Consider the following 25,137-nt stretch of genomic DNA (forward strand, 5'->3'; position numbering starts at 1 on the left):
GTACCTGACACATCAAAGCCAGGAAAACGTTGCGTGTATGTGCAAGAGGATTGCTTTGAATGTTTGAAGGAGATGCAGTAAGTTTTTCGATTTTAACAGGTAATTTTGAGCGACATCTCAAAGGCGTGTTTCTTCTGGTGAAGCAACAACCAACAAACGACAAATGAAGCTCTGGAGCGCGTCACGATTGGCAACTGGCGAGTCCAGCGCAGTGGCCCCCCTGCCAGCAGAATACTGCACGAACTGAGATCACAGTAGTAGTCGTCACCCGACACAATAGGAAGAATAACAGCGGACGCCAGTGGAACGTCACACCACGCAGACCTTCACCGTCGCCTCACTTCGCACTGTGCTACTCAACAGTGAATGTGGACCCTCCTTACCATACACAGATAAGACGCAACAACGACATGTGTTTTTAAAGCATCAAAACAATACAATAAGCTTTCTTCACACATGGGGTGCGGCAAATTCAACACACTGCTGGGAATAAAAAGCAGGTATGTGTAGTGCAAACTTTTCAAGAGAACAAAACGCCCATATTTAATTTGTAAAAGTACTTAGGGAACACGTTACGTAGCACATTTCACTTTTGTCTGATCCTTTGCCTCTTGGTGTGTTTCTAATTCCGAAATAATATTAATAAAGTAAGGCCCACTCTCCTCCCATCTTTTCGTTGCTATTATTGTTTTACTATTTGAGACAATATTCACGAAAATACTTTTCAGGATGTCTGTTTATGGTGTTGTTTACGTGCAGAAGAGACTGTTTCGTTGTCAGTGTAAAGGCTAAGCAGTATTTCTCTGCCAGATATTGCATTTTATTCGCAGACAATCGCTTGTAAAAAAAAAAAAAAAAAAAAAAAAAAAAAAAAAAAAAAAAAAAAAAAAACACGCTTTATCTGTTACCAGAATAGCAAACAATAATAATCAAAAGAACATAATCTTCCAGCTTGGATAAGCTCGACGAGTGCAAATTAACATCAGTTCGTTATGGAGGATGGCGTCACCCCCTGTTCCACGTAACGAACAACCGTCCTCTCCGAGAGTCATTGAAGTGGGACGACGTTTCTTTACTCTGATAGTTAATGTCACTGCTTCCACGTAAATCTCATGGGAAAATATCTTCCGTAACGTGACGTCGACCCCAAATCGTGTCCGTTGCTCACCTGTCACTTTGTACCAGGACGGCGCGCGCGAGCAGCACATTTGCCGGCAAAGCATTGCATCAACAATGCAATCGTATAGGAGTGAAGAGACTATAAAAGGCTAGGCGACGCCTAGTCAGCAGCAGCAGCACGGCCCGACAAGTATGTGGGCTAAGAAGCCACGGAGGACATTTCTAGGAAAGCGTCCTGACATTCGTGTCAAACGAAGCCGGGACGCATTGAAAACCAAAATATGGAAGGTTGGAGAAGGATTTAAAACAACATCTATCGGAATATGAGTATAGTGTCTCAATTGCTTCACTAATTCGGCCGGCCACTGCTGCAGAAATCGGTAACTAGTTCTAAATCAAGAATAAATGGAACATGTAGATTTAGAAATCTTTACAAAATTTGAAAATTAGTCATTTAACACTGGGAGTAAAGACAGTTGTATCCACGAACTGGTAATCGCATAATGGCTCCCGTACAAAACATTGAGCTAACAATTCTTTTATGGGTGTGTGTGTTTGTCCTTGGGATAATTTAGGTTAAGTAGTGTGTAAGCTTAGGGACTGATGACGTTAGCAGTTAAGTTCCATAAGATCTCACACACATTTGAACATTTTGAACACTGCTTGTATACAGTTTTGCCTTACCATTTCCAGGAAACAATTAGGCATTTATAATTTTTAGTGCTACTGAAAGTATGCCGAGTTTTTTTAAAATTCTGCCAGATTATATTACATATCATCGTGTATTTGAAAACAAGGATGAGCTTCAACATAATATGGAAATATAATTATTATATAAAATGGTTTTATATATACATGTATACTCTAAGAATAAAGAATGGTGCACAACGAAGGAATTATCTGAATGGCACTGAAATCAGTAGATGTCATGTACGTGTATAGACAAACATTTGCATACCATTTTAACGAAAATTGGATGATTTATTCAAGAGAATGAGCTTCAAAAATTGAGCTGGTCAGTAACGCTCTGGTCCACTTCTGGCTCTTACGCAAACATTTATTTGGCTGGAATTGATTGGTAGACTAACGGTCTTGCCGTAGTTGTAACACAGGTTCCCGTAAGATCACCGAAGTTAAGCCTGTCGTGGTGGGCTAGCATTTGGATGGGTGACGATCCGGTCTGCCGAGCGCTGTTGTCAAGCGGGGTGCACTTAGCCCTTGTGAGGCAAACTGAGGAGCTACTTGATTGAGGCTCCGGTCTCGTAAACTGACATACGGCCGGGAGAGCGGTGTGCTGACCACATGCAGGTCATTTCCGCATCTAGTGACGCATGCGGGCTGAGGATGACACGGCGGCCGGTCGGTACGGTTGGGCCTTCCAAGACCTGTTCGGACGGAGAGTTTATTGATTGGTAGAGTTGTTGGATCTCCTCCTGAGGGATATCGTGCCAAATTCTGTCCGACTGGCGCATTAGATTGTCAAAACCCCAAGCTGGTTGGAGGACCGTGTCCATAATACACTGAACGTTCTCAACTGGGGGGAGATCTGGTGATCTTGCTGGCCAAGGCAGACAAGCAGTATAGGTTCTCGCCATGCGCTGAAATGTAAACTCAGGATGACGTGCCACGAACTGCAATAAAATATGGTGCAGATTATCGTCGACGTACCGCTGTTCCGCAAGGATGCCGCAGATGACAACCAATGAGATCCTGCTATGGAATGAAATGGCACTCACGATTGTAGGGCCGTATGGCGGCCGACAGTCAGGATGGTATCCCAACGTGGGTCTTCATACACGTTTCTGCTATGCATCGGGCCTCAGTTTCAAGCAGGACTCATCAATGAAGACAATTCTACTCCACTTGGGATACCAGGCTGACTGTCACCCGCCGTACACCCGATTGAAGGTCAGAAGTGCCATTTCACTTCAAGCAGGACCCCTTTAGACGTCATCCGCGACACCCTTACAGCACAGCTGTACGTCGACGATACTCTGCGCCCAGTTTAGTTGCCCTTCAAGGCAAACCATCCTGGCCTTATATTTTAGCAACATAATGCCCGCCTGCACAAGACGAGAGCTCCTACTGCTTGCCTTCGTGCTTGTGGAACCCTACGTTTGTCAGCAACGAGGCCGAATCTCACCCCAATTGAGAAATTTGGGGCATTATAGGCAGGGTCCTCCAACCAGCTAAAGATTTTCACAATGTAATGCGCCAATTGCACAGGACTGGCACGATATTCCAAGGGAGTACATTCAACAACGCTGTCAACCAGCGCCAACCCGAATAACTGCTTGCATACGGGCTAGGGCTGGACCAATGCGGTGTAGACTTGTTCAATTTGTGGAGCTCTATCTCTTGACTAAGTCTTCCGATTTTTCTGAAGTTGTAATCATCTTTTGTGTGTACATGTACAGTCGTGCTCAAAAGTATCCGAACGACCTGAATTGCATTTCGCCTGATTCGAATGCAACCCACACAGCGCAGCTGTCTAACAGGTCCTCTAATCGCCCCTCGATACAGTCGTTTGACTATTGAAAATGGTTCCAACAAGTCACCACTAGAAAACACTGCCCTGCATCGCAATAACTCAAGTAATACCAAGGTACTACAAATATCAGGGAACATCTTATCACAGATAAGACGGTTCTTCAGGCTTGTAGTTCACAGTTATTACAATAAATGACATACACGAAATGTTACCACTCTCATTATTACGTCAGATAGGCAATGCACGTAGTAAGTTCGTCGTATTCATGATTTCCTCTTCAAAATAACATACCGTACTTATTATTTAACACAAAATGACAATAAAAATTTGAGTTATTCACTAGCAGCTAGTTGAGAATATGTATGAACTTCAAATGATACGACGAACCGTCTCGTTCTGCATATGGATTCAAACCCAGGTCATGCAGACTAAGCAAAGACTTCGTGACTGACGGAAACTAACAGTCATTCCTGACTAGGCATACAGAGAGTGATATACATCGATTTTAGACAGTATTAGTTAGCAAATATCAACTTTAAATTACATAACGTAAACACAGTTAACGGACACCAATTCCTACCCGGCATCTATTGTCCTTGTTAAACGAACTACGAGAGATGTTAAATATTGCTTCTTCACAAGTAACTTACTTGAAATGCCGTGAGGTAAAGCTTTGTGTTGGACGGGGATTCGAACTCAGAACCTAATTGGATTGTCATCGAAGCACAATCAACTGTGACATATCGGATTTTCTCGGCAGTAGCTAGATGTTTTAACTGAAATGATGAGGCGAAACATTAATTTTTTCTTTCCCAGGACTCCAACCTGGCACCTATCGCTGTTATATTCTAGAGAAAACGAACGTTAAAAATGGGTTTGTTACACCAGCAGCGACATGTGAGCATGTTTGAACTAGAAATAATATGACGATGAGTTCAGTGCTGACTGGGAATCGAGCCTCACACATATCGTTGTTGACTGCACACAAAGAGACGTCAGCTGCCGAATTTTTCTCCACCAGCAGCTCGGCATAACATCCTTGAATTTACAATGATTTCGCAAACAGTTCTGTGTCTCACTGGGACTCAAAAATGAGATATACCGTTAGTGTTGACAACGAATGAAAATACATTACAAACCAAAATTATTACCCACCAGCAGATAGGTGTTCTCATGCTAGAGCTTCATAATACATAATGAAAGCTTTAGTGCCGGGCCAGGATTCGAACCCTTTCACGCGCAATATGTGGAGGTGTTGAGGAATCTGCAGTTTTGAACAAACAACAAATTACAGTCGAGCTGTATTGTCACAAAAGGATCAAATTCCGCGTTAAGGGCGGTCTGAGTTGCATTCCCAGATCAGAACCAATTTTAGCGACATACAGAAGCTCAAATAAAAGATGGAATAAGTGTCCTGTGACCCTACGTTGCGTTTCTTTCGTCACTAGAAATAAATAACTAGTATAAGAACGGTTACTGCTGATAGAGTTTCTACGTGCCGCGACTCTTGACTTGATTGTGGTTCAACCTAACGTCTACTTGGTAGAGAAGGAATATCATGTTTAACATTAATTTCAGACCACAATGCCATTATACCTGCTTCACTTGGCGTAGCCAGAAGAGAACAGAATCTTTCTCTCCTTATCAAAAATAATTTGTAGAAGTTGGAATCGAACCCAGACCATAGGTATATGAAGCTAGCATCAACCCAAGAGACCACCAAATTCCCTTCGCATTCAATCATTATTCTATCATAACAATGTTGCGCCTCACTGGATGAGAATTCTGACACACAGACTCCCTGTAGTGGTTTGCAGCATGTTCAGTACATTCATTTACTTGGTTGACCGAATCACCATGAACTAGCTGCCTCGGCTACCCAGTGCATACATTCGACTCTTTTGTAATCACCGAAATAAAATCACGTAACTGACACCTACACAGAACTGCCAACAGTGTAGGATGCAGAAATTTAAACAGGAAGTGTTCCTTTCGACTTGCGCTACTCTATTGCGCTATTTGTTTGTTAACAACGTCGTGCAGTGCAAAGGAAAAGCTGTAACTGTCAGTCTCTCAGAAGTCTAGATCCGGCCATATGCATTATCTCACAGCACTGTGCAATGCGCAAGTTCTGGAGGAATTCTTGTTGAGTTATGGAGGTGTTGTAGCGTCGCGGTAAGCGTCGCGCGCTATTGATAAGACGTCGCGAGTGTGGGTCATTAACTGCTACATTTTTTAAAACGCCATATTGATGTCTGCTGAAGTTATCGATCTAATGGAACTTTGAATATAATTCCCTTCACTTCTCAACCCAAAATAGTCGCAAGTGGAAAAAGGGCTAACTTCTGCGACATTTTGTTCTTTTCAGGTTTAATAGATGGCCAGGCTGCAGATGCATCTCGAAACTTTTGTATTATGTATAGGAATAGCGCATCGTGCCAAAATACGTCAGAAAAGTATTTTCTACATTAGCTGTCGTGTGGCAGTGGCATTTTATTCTTCATAAAACCTTGTTTGACAGCTTTAACTCAGAACAAGTTTTCTACATGCATGTAATCAATAAACTGCATGTGCATTGTTAGACTGTTATAGATAACATCAGAGAATTCGCATATATCGTTGATGATTAATTTCTCTCCCATGTTAACTAATGTTTTAACAACACTAAAAGAACCCGTACGAAAATTGTGCACTGTATCATAAGAAATAAAATAAAACTACCCACGATAACCTTACGACGAAAGTCTGTTTCAATAAAACTGAGTATCTGTACACAAGCGTGCCTCTATTGGCACGAATTAGTAAAATACTAATCACTTAGATTTCGATTGGGTCTGTGTTTGATTGGTATGCTGTGTCATACTCAAGTAGTATGCAAATGTGGCATTTCATAAATAAAGTTATGTATTCCTAGAAACCCAAAATTTGTTTGTCAGCAGCGGAAAGAGGCGTTACCTGTTGTGCAGCATTGTAAGTTTTTCACCATTGCACTATGAGCCGAAAGTATTGTCTTGCGATTCCCTTATCGATGTGTGATCTGACTGCTTGTAGCTCTCTCACAGAAGGGATAAAAACGTTACAGTCAGAAAGACTGGAACTGCAAACCATAACAGACGCTTTCTCTGAGGTTAGCACGTTTAGGTCTCCTCCTACGAGACTAGTAGTGGCTAGAACTCGTAAACCGCAATTTAAAAAGGACGAGATTAGATGCGATTTTCACGTGCAACGACTTTCCTGGGCTGAAAACCGTAAATTTACAATCTTTTGGTACAGCTCAAGCGTTAATAATAACTGAGATTACTCAATGGAAATGACAGGAAAAATCAAGTGATCTTTGAGGCTTAATTACGTGCACACCAGGAAGTAACTCGTCGATCACAGAGTTGCCAAATATACCTTGCCTTGTTGCCAAATCTCAGTTACATTACCAGCAGGAAGAAGACGAACCGATGTGATCCTACAGCGGGCTGGGAAGTGACCATAGCTGGCGTCTCAAAGACGCAGCTGCTACGGCCTGGAATACGTAATCCGTCTGATTCACATTCTGTAACTGGCTTTATGGACTGGAGCGTAGTTACTAATAATGCTCAGAACTGACTGCAAACTAAGCTTCATAAATCAGTAACTCTCATAGTTCTTTTTATATATCTTTCGTAAGTGTACTCACAACTAAGAAAATCATTGACGAACGTTTTCGTGCCTCGCCAATAGTCGAGCACAACAAACAAATAAAAAAAAAAAGACTGAGTGTGTGTGTGTGTGTGTGTGTGTGTGTGTGTGTGTGTGTGAGAGAGAGAGAGAGAGAGAGAGAGAGAGAGTAAAAAATTGTTGCAAAGAAACTGAATCACGGTATGTAAAGAAATCTTTCATTAAAATGACACATTCTATATCATTACGAAATGTAGTATTCATGATCTGTGGAACAAGTATTAATCTAATCGAATCTAATCTAATCATATCATCATGTCCTCCCTCAATCTCACCTGATAGGGATCCCAAACGCTCGAGCAGTACTCAAGAATAGGTTGTATTAGTGTTTTATAAGCGGTCTCCTTTACAGATGAACCACATCTTCCCAAAATTCTACCAATGAACCGAAGACGACTATCCGCCTTCCCCACAACTGTCATTACATGCTTCTCCCACTTCATATCTCTCTGCAGTGTTACGCCCAAATATTTAATCGACGTGACTGTGTTAAACGCTACACTCTCAATGGATTATTCAGACATTACAGGATTCTTTTTCCTATTCATCTGCATTAATTTACATTTATCTATATTTAGAGTTAGCTGCCATTCTTTACACCAATCACAAATCCTATCCAAGTCATCTTGTATCCTCCTACAGTCACTCAACGACGACACCTTCCAGTACACCACAGCATCATCAGCAAACAGCCGCACATTGCTATCCACCCTATCCAAAAGATCATTTATGTAGATAGAAAACAACAGCGGACCTACCACACTTCCCTGGGGCACTCCAGATGATACCCTCACCTCCGATGAACACTCACCATCGAGGACAACGCCCTTTATGGACAAAATATTCATTGACAACATGTCTGAAGGAGTTTGAATGTTAAAAAGTCTCGACATAATGCACGAGCTGGAGCACACGTGTTTGCACGAGGTTAGTAATGAGAGTAGTAGTCGTAGCCTTGAGGCGCAGAATGGCGCAGCGCTTTCCCTAGGGAATTTTCTCTTGAGGGCGGGCACGGCTGTTTCTGCTGTGTTGCCCCCTCCCCCTGCCCTCACCCCTCACCCAACTTCTCCTCCGCTGTAAGCCCCTGGGTGGCCGAGAGCGAACAGTTCTTTTTCCAGTGTGTCCTCGCGTCAGCAGCGGCTAAAACGTGTCTACCCGCCGCCGCTATCTTACCCCCAACTGTTAAGACACGATTCTCGCACATCAGCAAGGCAGCAGAACCTGTCCCTTCCTTGGGGTCTCCCAAACGACACTGCCATTCGAATTTTTTTTTCTTGCTGTTGGCGAACTGCGCAGCAGCCTCACTGCCACCGGACTGTGGCCGTGGCGCATGCACGCAATTTCATTTAGAGGTGTACTATGGTTTTCCAGAACTCTTGCAACAAGTCTGTCTTTCATCAGTCTTTCCTAACATCGATTTTTATTTGATTGTCTTGTTTCGTACTGCTGCTTAGTATTACACCTATATTCTTACGAAATGGCGCGACGTGCTCAATACGTCGACCACATATTTTAAAATTGGGAACTGTCGGTTTCGCTGTGTTATATGCATGATCTTACGCTTATTCACATTTAATGAGAGCGGCCACAACCAAAGTGAAATTTTGTGTAAGTCTTTCTGTAATTCCTTACGATCGCCAAACAACAATACTTTACTGTGTACAACAGTGTCGTCGACACAGCCACATACTGCAGTGGATCCTAAGTGAGAAATCGTTTACGTATACTGAGAACATCAGAAGTTCTACTGAACTTCCTCGATGCATAACCGATGCTCCCGCTATTTTATGTTTAATATTCGCCGTTCAATATAGTGTACTGCGTGCTATTAGACAAACATTCATCGGGCTGATTACAAAAAAAATGGCTCTGAGCACTATGGGACTTACTGCTATGGTCATCAGTCCCCTAGAACTTAGAACTACTTAAACCTAACTAACCTAAGGACATCACACACGTCCATGCTCGAGGCAGGATTCGAACCTGCGACCGTAGCGGTCGCGCGGCTCCGGACTGTAGCGCCTAGAACCGCTAGGCCACTCCGGCCGGCGGCTAATTACATATTTGCAGTGATACTCCGTACGATCATACGTTTGTTGGTAGCTGAAAATGTTGCGCAGTGGCTAAGGCCTTGTGGAAATCTAGGAAGACGTAATCTACCTGTCCACCTACACATGTTGATAGCACCATGTCGTGAATGAATGAAGCTTCCTGGGCTTCTGACGAGTGACTTTTTCCTCAAATTGTGCTGATTCTTGTAGAGGTTGTTGGATTCCTCTAGAAAGGTCATAATGCACTGTCCAGTCACATTAATGTGACCGCCTGTCAAAAAACTTAATATATATGAAGATGGTATCTGTTCTTTCGGACATGTCCGAAAGAACAGATACCATCTAAATATAGTTAAGGCTCACCGGCCATTTAACCATCAGTGCGCGAACTCTTACGGACATAGGCGGTAAAGCCACGAGTAATGAGTATAATGGGCAGGGGCACTATGAATATAGTGAGGGACAATAAGTTGCCGGCCGGGGTGGCCGTGCGGTTCTAGGCGCTACAGTCTGGAACCGAGCGGTCGCAGGTTCGAATCCTGCCTTGGGCATGGATGTGTGTGATATCCTTAGGTTAGTTAGGTTTAATTAGTTCTAAGTTCTAGGGGACTGATGACCTCAGAAGTTAAGTCCCATAGTGCTCAGAGCCATTTGAACCATTTTTTTTTTTTTTTTTTTTTTTACAATAAGTTGGGAATGTGGACCTCACGGGAGGCGTGCCAGAGATAAGTCCCTGCAGTCGCAATATCTTCTGTGTCCTCGGTGGCTCAGATGGAACCGGCACGGTAGCTCAGCGTGTTCGGTCAGAGGGGTGATTGTCCTCTGTAATAAAAAAAAAAAAAATTGAGTAAAGGAATGAAGGATCAACATGAACTGATGTCATGTGACGTCCGCCCAGACCAAACGCAACGAACAATATCGAACATAATAGAAAAAAGAAAAAAGAAAAAAAACGGATAGAGGTCTGCCATATAAGCAGGAGATCCCAGATTCGAGTCCCGGTCGGGGCACATATTTTCAACTGCCCCCGTTGACTTATATCAACGCCTGTATGCAGCTATGGGTATTCATTTCATTGTAAATTCAAAAACCTGAATGTCCACCTTTTGCAGCGTGAATCTCTGCGAGACGAGCAGGAAGTAATCAATGAATTCCTGGAAGGTACCGACTGGGATGTGGAGCAACGTGTACTCCAGTGCCGTGCTCAGCTGTGCTAGATTTCTCGGTTGAACATCCATTGCGCCAACAGCCCGGTCGAGGAGGGCCTGTAGATCTTCGATTGGGCTTAAATTCGGGAAGTTTGGTGGCCAAGGGAGTACGTTAAACTCATCCCATACAGTACTCATCCCCGTTAAACTCATCCTATATGTACACTGGGCGTTTTGTGACACGTTGCATTGTCCTTCTGGTAGATGCAATCGTACTAAGGAGAAACAAATTACATGTAGGAGACCATATCGCCCCGAAGGATAGATACATTCTTTTGTTGATCCACTGTGCTTTCCAGAATGATGAGATCACCCAAAAACGGCATGAAAACATTCCCCCGACCCTAACGCTTCCCCGTCGGTTCTGTACCCTTTGCTTTCAGACGTTCCACGCCAACACGCCAACGACCATCTGTCGGATGTGGTATGAAACATGATTCATTTGAAAAGGCTACCTGTTGCCTCTCTATGGACGTCCATTTGCGGTAGCGGCGCGCAAATTCCAGCCTTAGAACTAATTAAACCTAACTAACCTAAGGACATCACACACATCCATGCCCAAGGCAAGATTCGAACCTGCGTGTCTCCATGAATCAGGCTCCTGCCGCAAACATCTGTACATAGCAACATTCGCTGAACGGTCGTTGAGGAGACTTGAGGAGACACTGATGATAGCCCATTGGTTCATCTGGGTGGTCAGTTACTCAACGGCTGTATGTCTATTCGACTGTACATATCTCCGCAACCGTGGTTCACGCCTGTCAAATATGGCCCGCAGTGCGGCGTCAGTTTTGAATAGAACAATTTTGCTATTTTGTGCTTTAACCATGGCGGCCAGCGAACAGTTTACGGTTTACGAAGCTAGTCGTTTCGGAAATTCTTCCACGCTTCTGCCGAAAGCCAATGCCTTTTGGACATCAGATAAATTGTTCCGTTTCCGCATTACGACAACGACTCCACTGCTTTCCACATCCCCCCCCCCCCCCTTTCAACACGCTTTATGTACTCTCCACTGCCAGTGCTGCCACCTGCCGTCTGTAAATGATTACTTCACTTTGATATCGAACATGGGGTGTGGTTACATTACGCATACCGTATTTGAGCTCTGGGATCCACCAACAGATGTACGTAAGCGATATTTGGCTCTAATTCTGAGAATCCGATCTATCACCCTTTTTGAAAAAAGGAGTGACTGCGCTTTTCTCCAGTTACGCATTGTCGTTCACTGTTCAACAGATTCTCGATGAATATGAGGTAGAAAAATGCCAAATTCCATAGCGGATCCAGTTTAATGCGTAACTGGAACTACAGCAGGGCCTGTTGCCTTGACCACTTTAAGTAGATTTGTTTTTCAATAGTACGAGTCCTTGCGTTAGTATCTCTCATTTCTGAGTTTCTGTGGCAGTCAAACATTCGTGTGGTGCACTGGCCACACAGTGCTTGTGAAGAACAGGGGCAGATAACCATTAATCATCTATCGAATTAGTGTAGAATGCCACTGGAAAGAGAACTCTCCAGTAGGCGAGGTTTGTCGCGTAGCTGACAAACGTCAGACCTTTTACTCGTCGGCTGAGAGGAAGACAAAAAAACGCCGAGTTGTGAGTAGGACACGCGCACTGATTGTTCCGTACAAATTTAATTATGTATGTGGCCACTCCATCCAGTCTGGGAATCGAGGATCTCCACCATTTTTGCTTGTCGTCGACACTGATCCTGGCAAGATATCAGTCCCAGCGATTCCAAGATTTTCGAGAATATTTTAAGTTCAATAACATTAATGTGACATGAAGTCATGGAGAAAAGAGGCGACCATTATTATAATAATCGATAGTTCTCCATTCAGGCTGACTGGTTCTGTCTGCTGATGTTTGTATCACATGTAACTTGAAACGCAGTAATCGCTCCTGGATATCTGACGATGAATAAATTCCGGAGCGTGTCATTTCAGCAACACAGTCATTCCTTGCCTGATGTTTGACTTTTACCATTGCGACCCAGTTTGCCTGAATGCAGAACTATCGATTATTTTAAATTGAGGTTGCCGTCGGATTACAAATGACAGGAGAAAAATTTTATTCTTGTGACATAATTACAGATTAACTATTTTCGGATTTTTTCTTTACTTATACTGTGAAATCTTACTTCTTTCGAAATTTCATCATTATAGATTAACGGAACCTATAGGTTTTGATGAGTGAGTTTGCGAGACATAAATGGCTGTACATTTTGATTGCACTGACATTTACTATATCGCCAAGGGACCATAGACCTCAGATAGTGGCATAAATTTCGGCTTCATATGTCTAAACATTCCTGAGATAAACGGGTCTTATCAAATGGGCGAGTAAAAGGGGTCTTAAAAGATACTCATATGAGATACAGACACTCACACAAGAGATGAAAAACAATTTTTTTCATGTGATATAATTACAGATTTACGGTCTTCAGATTTTTTTCCTTTGGTTTCACTGTGGAATCTTCCTTTTAGACAAATTTCATGGTTCCAGGCCAACGGGAAGCACCCTACGGGTTTTGATGTGTGAGTTGGTGAGTATTAAAATATGTGACAAAAATGGTTGTAGCTTTTTGTTGCATTGACCTAGAAGCTTTAATATTTTATTGCCGAGCGATCATAGAATTGAGTATGTGACATAAATTTTAGCTTGATATGTTTACCCGTTCCTGATAAAAAGAATTTTTAACAGTAGGGCAGACAAAGAAACAGGCAGACAACAAAGTGACCTATAAGGATTTCGTTTTTACGGATTGAGGCACGGAAGTCTAAAAAGGACGGTTAGACTATAATCAATTATGAAAAAGCATATAGATGAAAGTACGCAATACTCAAGGCAAAAAGTCTCAGCAAACATAGTCCCTAAAGTGCTTGCCTTCAGAGCTACGAGAATTTCGTCATCTTCGCTATTGTGAAGTGCATCTCTTCTGCTGAACAAGTGCTCATACCTCTTAAGGTATGCACTTTAGAGCCCGGTCCATTCTATCTGTTCCAAAAATATCAAAAGTAAAGAGCTTGCAATAGAAGAGATTTGTTTCAGAGTGTCGAAGATGAAGAAGTGCTGGTAGCTTTTGAAGTATGCACTTTAGAGCCAATTTTACTGGATTTGTTTTCTTTTTTTCTTTTGCTCTATACTACCTGTTCCCAAAATATGAACAGCACAGGGGTTGCAATAGAAGAGACTTATTTCACAGTATCAAAAGATGAATTGTCCATAGGTCGTCAGATATACGTTTTAGAGTCCATGTTTACTGAGACTTTTTGCTTCTAGTATATGTACTTTCAACTGTGTGCGTTTACGCTATTAATTAAATGTTTGTGTGAGTACCTAAAGGACCAAACTGCTTAGGTCATCGGTCCCTAGACTTACACACTACTTAAACTAACTTATGTTAAGAACGAAACACACACCCATGCCCGAGGGAGGACTCGAACCTCCGGCGGGAGGGGCTGCGCAATTCGTGACACGGCGCCTCAAACCGCGCGGCCACTCCGCGCGGCAGCTATTAATTATGAAACACCCTGTATATATTTAAGCATTGTAAATTTTGTTGACATTTGCTTCTGAAATGTAAGGTCTTGAAAACAAACCCAGCCTATACAGAGAATAAGGAACCACTTTCTTTGTGCGCTTTACGTAATTAAGTAACGTAATTATCAATAAACTAACCCAATGTGCGAACACAGTCAGAGCCATTGTTAACAGGTCTGTACTGCTGGGGACACACACAGACCTGATAGAGGCAGCTCAGCATCACGTTTGGATTGTCAATATGACAGTCGTTACTCACACGGCAGGACTCGCCAGCCCCTGAAAAAGACACAAGGGCCGAACATTAGGCGTTAAGGCGAAAGTCAAGTACTTTAAACATTCAAAGCAGAAAATACAATAACAGTTGCAAGCAGAACCAACCGAATGTCCAATTAGGTATAAGTTGCGTACTTTACACATGCTTAATAAAAAGTTTCACAAGTTATCACTAAATTATAGCACCACTGGTAGAAAAGTTTTAGGGAGATGTAAGCAGAGATTTGCAGATAAACTGTGAAGACGGAACGGGTTAATCCAGCAATACCAACTCATTTTTCATAACATGTACTGTCAAGCGGGAGGGGGGAACTTTATGTATATCATAAAAAATTTAAAAAATATTAATTGTTGTTAACTTTCATTAACAACACGTTTTTAAATAGGTACTGATGTGTAAGTAGAGTTCAGAACTCGAAAATATCTTTTAGACCAATCTTAGCAATGCCTACGTATTTTCCATAACCAAGGGATGATAGGCTACTTTATGACCACCACAAGTTTATTTTTTTTAATTATACAAATTTCCATTATTGTTGTTCTCTTTTATTCACACCACAATTCTTACAGACATATAGACGTGTAAGAAGACCCTGTAAATATGAATACAACTGTTGTGAAAAGTCACATGCACTATTATGACTTAAATTTTTGGGTACGGTTTTACTGAAAATTTTCAAACAATTAGGGAATCTGGCTGAAATTGTCTTTAAAGACACTAAAAATTATTTTTCAAAATTTTAAAATATAAGGTAGATGACCAGATAATGGAGAGGTGGGCTAAAGTACCGCCCCGCACCCGCTTGATATTTCAAGGGTTAAAGCCCGATCCAGAAAGTGCAAAACAAGAAGTAGTTTTGTCCTGAGCCTTATAAGTGCAGTAGCTACCAAAATAATTTTATGGTGTGTTGTCAAATAACAAACTTTCTCAGAAATCGAAAGTAAAAAAATCATTAGTTGCAGAAGATTAAGAATGCAATAAAATTGTAAATTTATTTATGCATTTCGTTCACCAGGCAAGGTAACGACCATCTTTTACACCTAAACAGACATCCTTACTGAATCAACATTACACTATAAATATTAGTACCGGTAAATAATATTAAAAACGATAATAATATTCGCAGTTACGGAAATGATTATATGGAATTTAAGAAACGCCAGTCTTATTGACATTGTGTTCAGCAATCTTCGTTAAGTTCTCGTCGAATGGGAATAATGATAGGTAACAGAAACATGTAGCAGCAGCAGAGAAGGAATCAAATGTGGACAAGCAGACTCATCATAAGAACAGCGAGAAATAATAGCGTAAGATTAGCAGATGAGATGGAATGAAGCAATAATGTGGTAGAGCAATGGTTTGCTGTTGCACAGCAAGAAAACAGCTTAAATATGCCGAGAGGGAAGCTGCACCGACGATAATAGACAAAGCTTTAATTTCGTCTTGAATGTAGAGTGGCTTTCGATAAGATCCATATTATAATGTAGTTCCTTCCAGAGTCGTGTTGCCAAAATTGAGAAGAACTAGTGTTATGCAAAGGCAAAGCCAAAATACTTGACACAGTTGATTTCGTGTAATGGAATGATGATATTCGAGGAGAGGTACGGAGGTCGCAGTGACTAACAAGGGAATCTCCCCGTCGCAGCCCGCTCAGATTTAGATGTCAGACGGTCCAGCCAGTGGATAGCCCGTCAAAAACTGAACACAGGTCAAGCATGAAAACAGGAAGAAGGTGTACTGGACTGTGAAAAAAGAGGCAAAAGAGAAAGAGTGAATGGTCCAATATCGCTCGTACCCCTCCCCCCCCCCCCCCCCAGTCATTTTTTTTTCCCACAAAATTAACTTCTCGTCCAGTCTTTGGCCTGTCTGTGAAAACAACCAATAAACGGTTGTGAACTATGTTACAACAAGAGAACTTAAAAGTCAAAACTTCCAAAACGGAACGCAACAGTCATAACATGTGGTACCTGAGTAGAACAAATAGGAGGTACGTAAGTCTGGAGGTCTCTTTTTTATATCTCGCTGTTGCAAACGGAAGTTACACCACGACCCAGACACACATTAGAACGCAGAGAACAGACACGTCAATGACCGAACGGATAGTTCATAATTTTGTGGGAAAAAAATTGACATGAGCGAGGTATGAAGATGATCTCCCCTTTCACAGTCCATCACCGTAACAGCATAACCACAACGCCATGGCTACGCACGTATGCTCAACGCTGCACATCTTGAGCTTGGACTGTTCACTGTTCGTGTTTTTCTTTCTCTTTTTCTATTTTGCTTCCTTTATCACAGTTCAGTACACCTTCTTCCTATTTTCATGCTTGATCTGTGTTCAGTTTTTGACGGTCTGTCCACTGTCCATCTGTTCATTGGGCCGTTACAACTAAATCTCAGAGGGTGGGGGGGGGGGGGGGGGGGGCGATGGATGAGGAGTTTCCCTTGTAAGAAACCGAAGAAGGGAGAGAGTGTGGAAATGACGTTGCCTATCCCGTCGCATACACCTTAACTGAGCATACGAAGGACTGTCGTGATCAAATAACCGAATGTTACACATATCTAACTCAAGCATACAAGGCTATCTCGAGTTGTAAGGGTTTTTAACCGTTCCAGCCGCGTTGAACTACATCACAGTAATATAGTTACAACATAATTATCTACAGCAACACTTGTATATCATTGGAATTCATACAACTTCAGCCAAGAAATGACTTGCTACATAATTATATCAAAACAAAGTATGTGACTAAGAATCTTATAACTATTACAGAGTGCACAGATAGGGCCGAGATACCTCAAGTTTATTAACAAATATTTCAAAACAGAATATGTAGAATGCACCCCTTAATACTAGAAAAAGCTTAATCTAAGATATAATGAAGTAACTTATTTGTACTGGTTCCCATACAGCAATAATGAGAGCTCTGAATGTCCAGTCATAAAACACGAACTCTCTCACGTCATTCAAATTTTAAAAAATTGGGAATGAGATCAGTTGAAATGAATACTCTGGTACTAGTGTGGTAGTAAGAAAATGGTCACCCTCTGGCTGTTCAGCTGACTCAGTGAAGCTGCAGCTGAGCTGGAAACACTTACTTGAGGTGCGATGACACCGCCCCTCCACGAAGTGCGCATTCTCGCGGCACTGACAGCGCCCGGCGCTGTCGCAGACGGAGTTCTCGCTCAGATTCATAACGCACTGCTCGGTCAGGAAGCAGGGATCGCCCACAGTTGTGGCAGCTGGAACATGTGAACACGTCCACACTGTACACGTCACGGCACGGAGCATGGCCGAAGCTTATATCTGAAAACCCCCGATTTTTAGAGGCTGTACAGTACTGCTCATAAAAGTAAGGAACACTTGTGATTGTCGGGACAGTGATACCGTCGTTATATTCAGTATAAGATCGCATCCAATAGAAACACACAAGAAAACTGCGGTGCATCAACCCTTAACTGGTATCATACGATTTTATAACATAAATGGTATCATGGTGTCTGTCAAACTCCAAAATTTTACTGTTGTTTCAAACAATGCTATCTTAAGTTATTAATTGTTTATTGACCTCAACTAGTTGCAACATGTGTTTTAAAACACATAAAACTGAAATATCATAATTAATATTAATAATCAAGAAGACAATGCAGAAAACACTCAAGTGATGTTGTAAAGGGTTCACCACCCTGCTGGAGCAAACGTAATTACGATGTATTGCTCCCGCGTTGCCTGCGACAGAAAATATCTTTGCTGCAATAGAGTCGCAGGTCAAAGCAGTTTCGGCAGTAGCAGTCTCTCGCTGCCACAGGGCAGTTGCAGTCTGTCGCTGGTGCAGCGCAGTTCATAGCCATGTATTGTAAGGTAAATTTTACTATTTTTATTGGCATGCACGTAGTTAAGTCACTTGTTTGAGATGTTAATATGAATCTGTTTCAATCTGTTTGTGATTCGTCAGTACCAGTTGACCCAGATTTGTAATATTCAATTTTTCATATAATGGATTGCAGGTCTTTATCAATAACGTAAAAGATTTTCGGAATATAATTTTTACCAGTCAACAAAAAGAGGAAGGACTAATTTTGCTTTACGTCATTACCAGTCCCGATCAAGTCATTTATTTAAATTTAAATATTTCAGAAATTTTCTCAGATCATAGTCGTGTGTTCTGTAGTAACCAGACGACCAGCTGTGCAGCTATGTCAATAAGCGTAGTCAGTTTTTCTAATAATTCGGATCTCAGACAAATGTTGTCCAGTAAAGTAGATAGGCCAGCATTACACTAAACTGTGCCATTCACGAGCAGATACATAGACAGCGTTATTCGGCGTTACCATCCTGAGGTAAGAATGTTTCATTTTATTCAGATTGACTTCACAGGGCCACGGCGTAATGCTGCTTACGTAAAAATTTATCAGTTTTAATGAGTTAAGAAAAAAACTTTATTATTTTTATTATTTTATACGGGAACGTTACAATGCTCCGAAAAAGTGGACTTCCCTACCTTTCTCAAAAATCTAGTAATGAAGCTTTCAGTCATTAAACACACGCTGTGCTAGTCTTCCTTAAACAACAAGGAAACAGAAACAGAAACAAAACTGCTGGACAGTTTCAAGAATAAATTCACATTTTGATGTTAACTTTCAAAGTTTTTAGAGACCACAGTGCGGGCGCTGTGTTAAGCACTAGGTCCTGACTCACACAATCCTTAACCCGTATTGCGCCAGTTTTCTTGGCAGGTACCTCCGAAATCTACATCGACCATGGAAAGGCACAAGGATTTCATCAATAAACATAGCAGAGCCTGGAGAGTAACACTACTGACAGTTCACAATAAAGATGTTAAAAATGTTTGACACTGTGGCAGTAGCATCTGTTTTGTTTTCTGTCCTCTCGTCTGGTTTACCAAATAAAAGAGGTGTGGCTGTGAACAAAACCTTTTTCTATAAAATTATAATATATTCGGTTCCACACAATGAGAAAATATCATATATAGATTCACTGCCATATTTCGAGAGTGCTGTGAATACAAGTTACGTAACTGGTATCATGATGTCTGTCAGATTCCAGAAGTTCAAGAACATGAATATCATGTAAGAAAGGTATGTTCGTTTGGTAGTACATTTATTTTACAGATGTTATTCATCAACCACTGAAGTTTCTCATGTAAAATGTTATGAGTAAAAGTAGACTCGAGAGTTGTTCTGCATCAGGATTCCTACTCGAGGCAGTTCCCCTAAGTCGCAGACCATGCGTTGAAGTAACAAAAGTCATGGGATACCTCCAAATTTCGTGTCGACCCTCCTTTTGCACGGCGTACTGCAGGAACTCGATGTGGCACGGACACAACAAGTCGATGGAAGTCCCCTGCAGAAATATTGAGTCATGCTCCATTCACAGCCGTCCACAACTGCGAAAGTGTTGCTGTTAGAGAGTTTCGTGCACGAACTGACTTCTCGGTTATGTCCCATAAATGTTCGTTGGGATTCATAGCGAGCAATCTTGGTGACCAAGTAATTCGCTCGAATAGTACAGATTGTTCTTTTAATCAACAACTTTGGCCCGTTGACGTGGCGCATCGTCACCCACAAAAATTCCATAGTTGTTTGGAAGATGGAGCCCGTGGATAGCTGCAAATGGTGTCCAAGTAATCGAACATACATTTCCAGTCAATGATCGGTTCAGTTGGATCAAGGGGCCCAGTCCACTCCGTGTAAACACAGACCACACCATTGTGGAGTCACCACCAGATTGCAAGATTGCACAGTGCCTTGTTGACCACTTGGGTCCACGGCTTCGTGGGGTCTGCGCCACACTCGAACCATACCATCAGCTATTATCAACCGAAATCAAGACTCGTATGACCAGACCACGATTTTCCTGTCGTCTAGGGTCCAACCGATGAGGTCGCAAGCCCAGGAGAGGCGCTGCAGGCAATGTCGTGTTGTTAGCAAAGACACCCGCGTCGGTCGTCCTCTGCTACATCGTTAACGCCAAATTTCGCCGAACTGCTTTAACGGATACGTTCGTCGTACGTCCCACATTGATTTCTGCGGTTATTTCACGCAGTGTTGCTTGTCTTTTCGCACTGACAACTACTCTACGCAAACGCCGCTGCCACAGGTCATCGGCAGCTGCGTTGTCCGTGGTATTCTCGGCTCGCTCCTGGCTGGATCTCGGAATACTTAATTCCCTAACAACTTCCGAAATGGAATGTCCCGTGCGTGTAGCTCTAGCTAACATTCCGCGTTCAAAGTCTATTAATTCCCGTCGTGCGATCGTAATCAAGTCGGAAACATTTCACATGAATAACTTGAGTAGAAATGATACTTCAGCCAATGCATAGACCTTTTATACCTCATGTATACGGTACTATCACAACCTGTAAAAAGTTGTTCTATGACTTTTGTCATCTCAGTGCAGTGTCATGTTACAGGTTTAACACAGTAAGACAAGTATGAAGGTTAGATACAGTGTGTATGTCTCGCATAACTTAAGCAGAACTCACAGCGCTCAAATTAGCCATACTATATTTATGCAGCATTTGAGAATGAGAGCACATAACTTTTACGAAACTATTTCTCGCTGACACCTCCGCGCCCTCCCCCCCCCCCCTTCAAAATGACGAAATTAAAATGCGTTATTGCTGTTCATACAGTAAAACACAATATCATGAATAACATTTTACTTTAGTAGTTCTAAACTAACAGCTCTATTTGAAACGTATTTTGCAGACAGAATCCATGAATACCACTGGACTTACCTGCAAAATTATATCATTGTGTGGCACATAGTTCAGGAGATCGGCACCATAAACATTGTGATGCCTGAGAAGCTAGCTTTTGCTTACAGTGAAGGTGAAACTACATTCATCCAGTGTTCCATAATAAGAGCACTTAGCGACTTCCGATAAACCTTAAGCACAATTTCAAACTTTTTTCCAAACTTTTACTTGCTCGCATCCTTATTGTCAAATGTTTAACAGGTTAACCCATATCTAAAGCGATAAGATGTTCGAAGCAGAATTATACACGGACATATGATTGTTTAAACAATCAGCGGATTACCACTACAGCCTAAGATAGCTGAGCTACAGCATTTGTTGTCCGACACAATTAAACTACATTATAGCGAAGCACCGGTTAGCAATTCGAGATTTTAGCGATACCGTTTGTGTAAAGCTGACGTCAGATGACGTAATCAGAGTGTGACAGCTGCGGCAGGGCACCCCAAACACATCCAGGACGTGGTGCGGACAACGTGTCAGTTTCCTAATGTACGCGTGTAAATTTCCACGTTTATAACTGCCGACACTAAGGTGACAAAAGTCATGGGTACCTCGTAAAATCGTGTCGGACCTCATTTTCCTGGCGTAGTGCAGCAACTCGACGTGGCATGGGCTCAAGTCATTTGAAGTTACGTGCAGAAATATTGAACTATACTCCCTCTATCGCCGTCCATAATTGCGAAAATGTTGCTGGTGGACGATTTTGCGAACGAATTGACCTCTCGATTATGTTCGACGGGATTCACGTCGGGCGATCTGTGTAGCCAAATCATTCGCTCGAACTGTCGAGAATGTTCTTCAAAGAAATAGAGAAAAACTGTGACTTGGTGACATCGCGCATTGTCATCCATAAAAATTCCATCGTTATTTGGGAATATAAAGACCATGAATGGCTGCAGATGGTCTCCTGGTAACCGACCATAACCATTCCCAGTCAATGATTGGTTCAGCTGAACCCAGTCCATTTCATGTAAAAACAGCCCACACCTTTATGAGGCCACCACCAACTTGTATTGACCTTTGTTGATAACTTGGGCCCATGGCTTTGTAAGGTTTGCACCACATTCGACCTCTACCATCAGCAGCTCCTTCCATCTGATATCGGGACTCATCTGACTGGGTCACGGTTTTCCAGTCGTCTAGAGTCCAACCGATATGGCCACGAGCCAAGCAGAGGTGCTGCATGCGATGTCGTACTGTTAGTGAAGGCACTAGCATCGGTCGTCTTCTGGCTTACTTCATTAACGCCGAATTTCGCTGCACTCTCCTGACGGATACGTTCGTCGTACGTCATACATTCATTTGAGCGGTTATTTCACACAGTGTTGCTCTCTGTTAACAATGACAGTTTTACTCAAACGCTGCTGCCCTCGGTCGTTAAGGGGATACGGAATCGGATTTTGGGTTAAAAAATCGAATTTTTTTTTTATTGGCGTATTATATTCTGCCATGTTTCCTCTTTAAAATGACGTATCATACATAGCTCTACTACAATTATAACTATTTTATTTTTATATATTTGTGAGATCGGGTATTGCGCTTTAGTTATACACGTCTCTCGTGGCTGACCATGAACTTTTTGGCAGTACCTTTAAAGTGACATGAATTCAAATATCCCGGTTTGAAGCTTACAATTATGTACTAGGATCTGCAGTTGAAGATGTAGCACAGAAGTCAATGCAGGTTGCTGTGGAAGAAGCAGTGGAAGAAAATGACGGCAGTCGTGACCTCACAGTGGCGTTTGATGGCACGTGGCAGAAAAGGGGCCACACCTCCAACAATGGTGTTGTAACAGCAACTAGTGTTGATACTGGCAAGGTTATTGATGTTGCAATAATGTCTAAATCCTGTAGGTGCACAGGCAGGCTGAAAAATGAACACAGTGATGACTGTATTGCTAATTATTATGGTAGTAGTGGTGGCATGGAGGTTGCTGGGGTGAAGAAAATTTTTCATCGCTCTTCACAGTGGTATAATGTTCGCTATGTCAAATATCTGGGAGATGGTGACTCTAAAGCATTCAAAGAAGTTTTGGAAAGCAAACCATATGGGAACAGTGTAAATATAAGCAAACTTGAATGTATAGGACATGTGCAGAAGAGAATGGGTGCCAGGCTGAGAAGGTTAAAATCAGTTATGAAAGGGAAAAAACTAGATGATGGGAAAACCTTGGATGGCAGAGGAAGATTGACTGATTCCATAATAGACCACATTCAGAACTGCTATGGCCTTGCAATCAGGCAAAATACAGGCAATCTTGAAGAAATGAGGAGAGCTATATGGGCTTTATATTTCCACACCGCATCCACGGATGAGCATCCACAACATGGTTTGTGCCCCAAAGGTGAAAACAGCTGGTGTAAATACAATAGGGGACTAACAACAGGAGAGAAATACATTCACCACCACAGTCTACCATCAGCCATCATGGCAGAAATAAAGCCCATTTTCAGAGATCTGGCTGACAGAAGTCTTCTGATGAAATGTCTTCACGGAAAAACGCAGAACCCCAACGAGTGCTTGAATAGTGTGATATGGCATCGTCTCCCAAAAACAGTGTTTGTCGGAATTAATACACTACATTTTGGTGTGTATGATGCTGTGGCAACCTTCAATCTTGGAAATATAACTAAATGCCAGGTCCTTCAAAAGTTGGGTATGTGTGTTGGTTCCCGTACGGTACGTGCTATGTTCTTTTTAGATCAGCACAGACTAAGGCATGCTGATAATATAATCAAGACATTAGTGAAAAAAGCAAGACAGGTGCAGAGGGGTGCCAAAAGAAGACTTGAAGATGATTATGAAGACTGTGAAGAGGGTATTAGCTACGGATCAGGAATGTTTTAATCTTCTTTCTCCGTTTCCCGTAAGTTTACTTTTTACTTCATCTAGGAACATTATCTCAGGTACTGGTCAACCTAGAAGTCTGAAATTTTTATGACGTAGTGACATAGGTCCCTATTACATACTGAAACAACGATTTTTTAATTACTTGATTTACAAAAGACTTAGGGGTGATAGTCTAGTAAAAAGCGATGGAAAAAATTTACTTAAAAATAAATGTACAATATCTCTGTAAGAAAATACTTTGACAATAAACTGTTGTTTCAGTATTGTTGTAACATATGAATGCACATACAGTAAAATTTTTACCTCTCTGTCTCCAGTAGTTTGTGAGAAAATGTTCCCTATAGTAGGCATATATTAACATTGCGGGGATAGGTGATTCCGTATCCCCTTAAGTGAAGGCCGTCGGCCACTGTGTTGTCCGTCGTGAGAGGTAAAGCCTCAAATTTGGAATTCGCGGCGCATTATTTACATTGTCGTCTCGAGATATTTAATTCCCAAACGATTTCCTGAATGGAATGTCGCATGCGTCTATCTCCAGCTACCATTCCGAGTTTGAACTCTGCTAATTACCGTCGTGCGCGGCTATACACGTCGGAAACCTTTTCACATGAACCGCCCGAGTACAAGTGACATATCCGTCAGCGCACTGCCCTTTTATACTTTGAATACGCAATACTACCGCCTTGACACCGACCTTTTTAATGCAGTTACGTGCTATTTTCTGTGGCATTCGAAACAGACGTTGAAGAGGACTCGAAGCGAAGTGACGTGTGTGAAACTCGATCTCTAGTGACAAGATGTCCGCTGCCCCGTCGTCAGGAAGACGAGTCCCACAAGCGCCTGTACAGCTGCACCAAGTGCAAGCAAACGCGCCACTGAAGTACGGTTCGTGAGGTCCATCAGCCTGTGCTCTGCTGTTGCAGCGATCAAAAAACTTTCTCGTGATGATACTCAGTGTTTCCCAATAAACACAGCTGTCGAAAAAATGGATATGGTTTACATTTACTGTGAATGTCACTAACCTTTTAGAGCAGCGGTGTGATTTATGCAGAAAGCCAAAGGAGCAGGGCTGGTTCCAGAACATTTTCCCACACAATCGGCCT

At 42.1% G+C, this 25,137-nt stretch overlaps 1 protein-coding gene across 1 annotated transcript in view; it reads right to left on the reverse strand.

Annotated features, from left to right (window-relative positions):
- The window catches only part of LOC124712349 (prion-like-(Q/N-rich) domain-bearing protein 25), a 98,706-nt gene that overhangs the window by 23,215 nt on the left and 50,354 nt on the right, over positions 1-25,137 (reverse strand). Inside the window, exons 3-4 of the mRNA XM_047242647.1 lie at positions 17,499-17,642; positions 14,261-14,401 (exon numbers count right to left, since the gene is read on the reverse strand). Coding sequence (XP_047098603.1) covers positions 14,261-14,401; positions 17,499-17,642 — 285 coding nt within the window. The remainder of the gene's footprint in view (positions 1-14,260; positions 14,402-17,498; positions 17,643-25,137) is intronic.

This window comes from Schistocerca piceifrons, chromosome 1 (assembly GCF_021461385.2).
Source record: "Schistocerca piceifrons isolate TAMUIC-IGC-003096 chromosome 1, iqSchPice1.1, whole genome shotgun sequence".
Lineage (NCBI taxonomy): Eukaryota > Metazoa > Arthropoda > Insecta > Orthoptera > Acrididae > Schistocerca > Schistocerca piceifrons.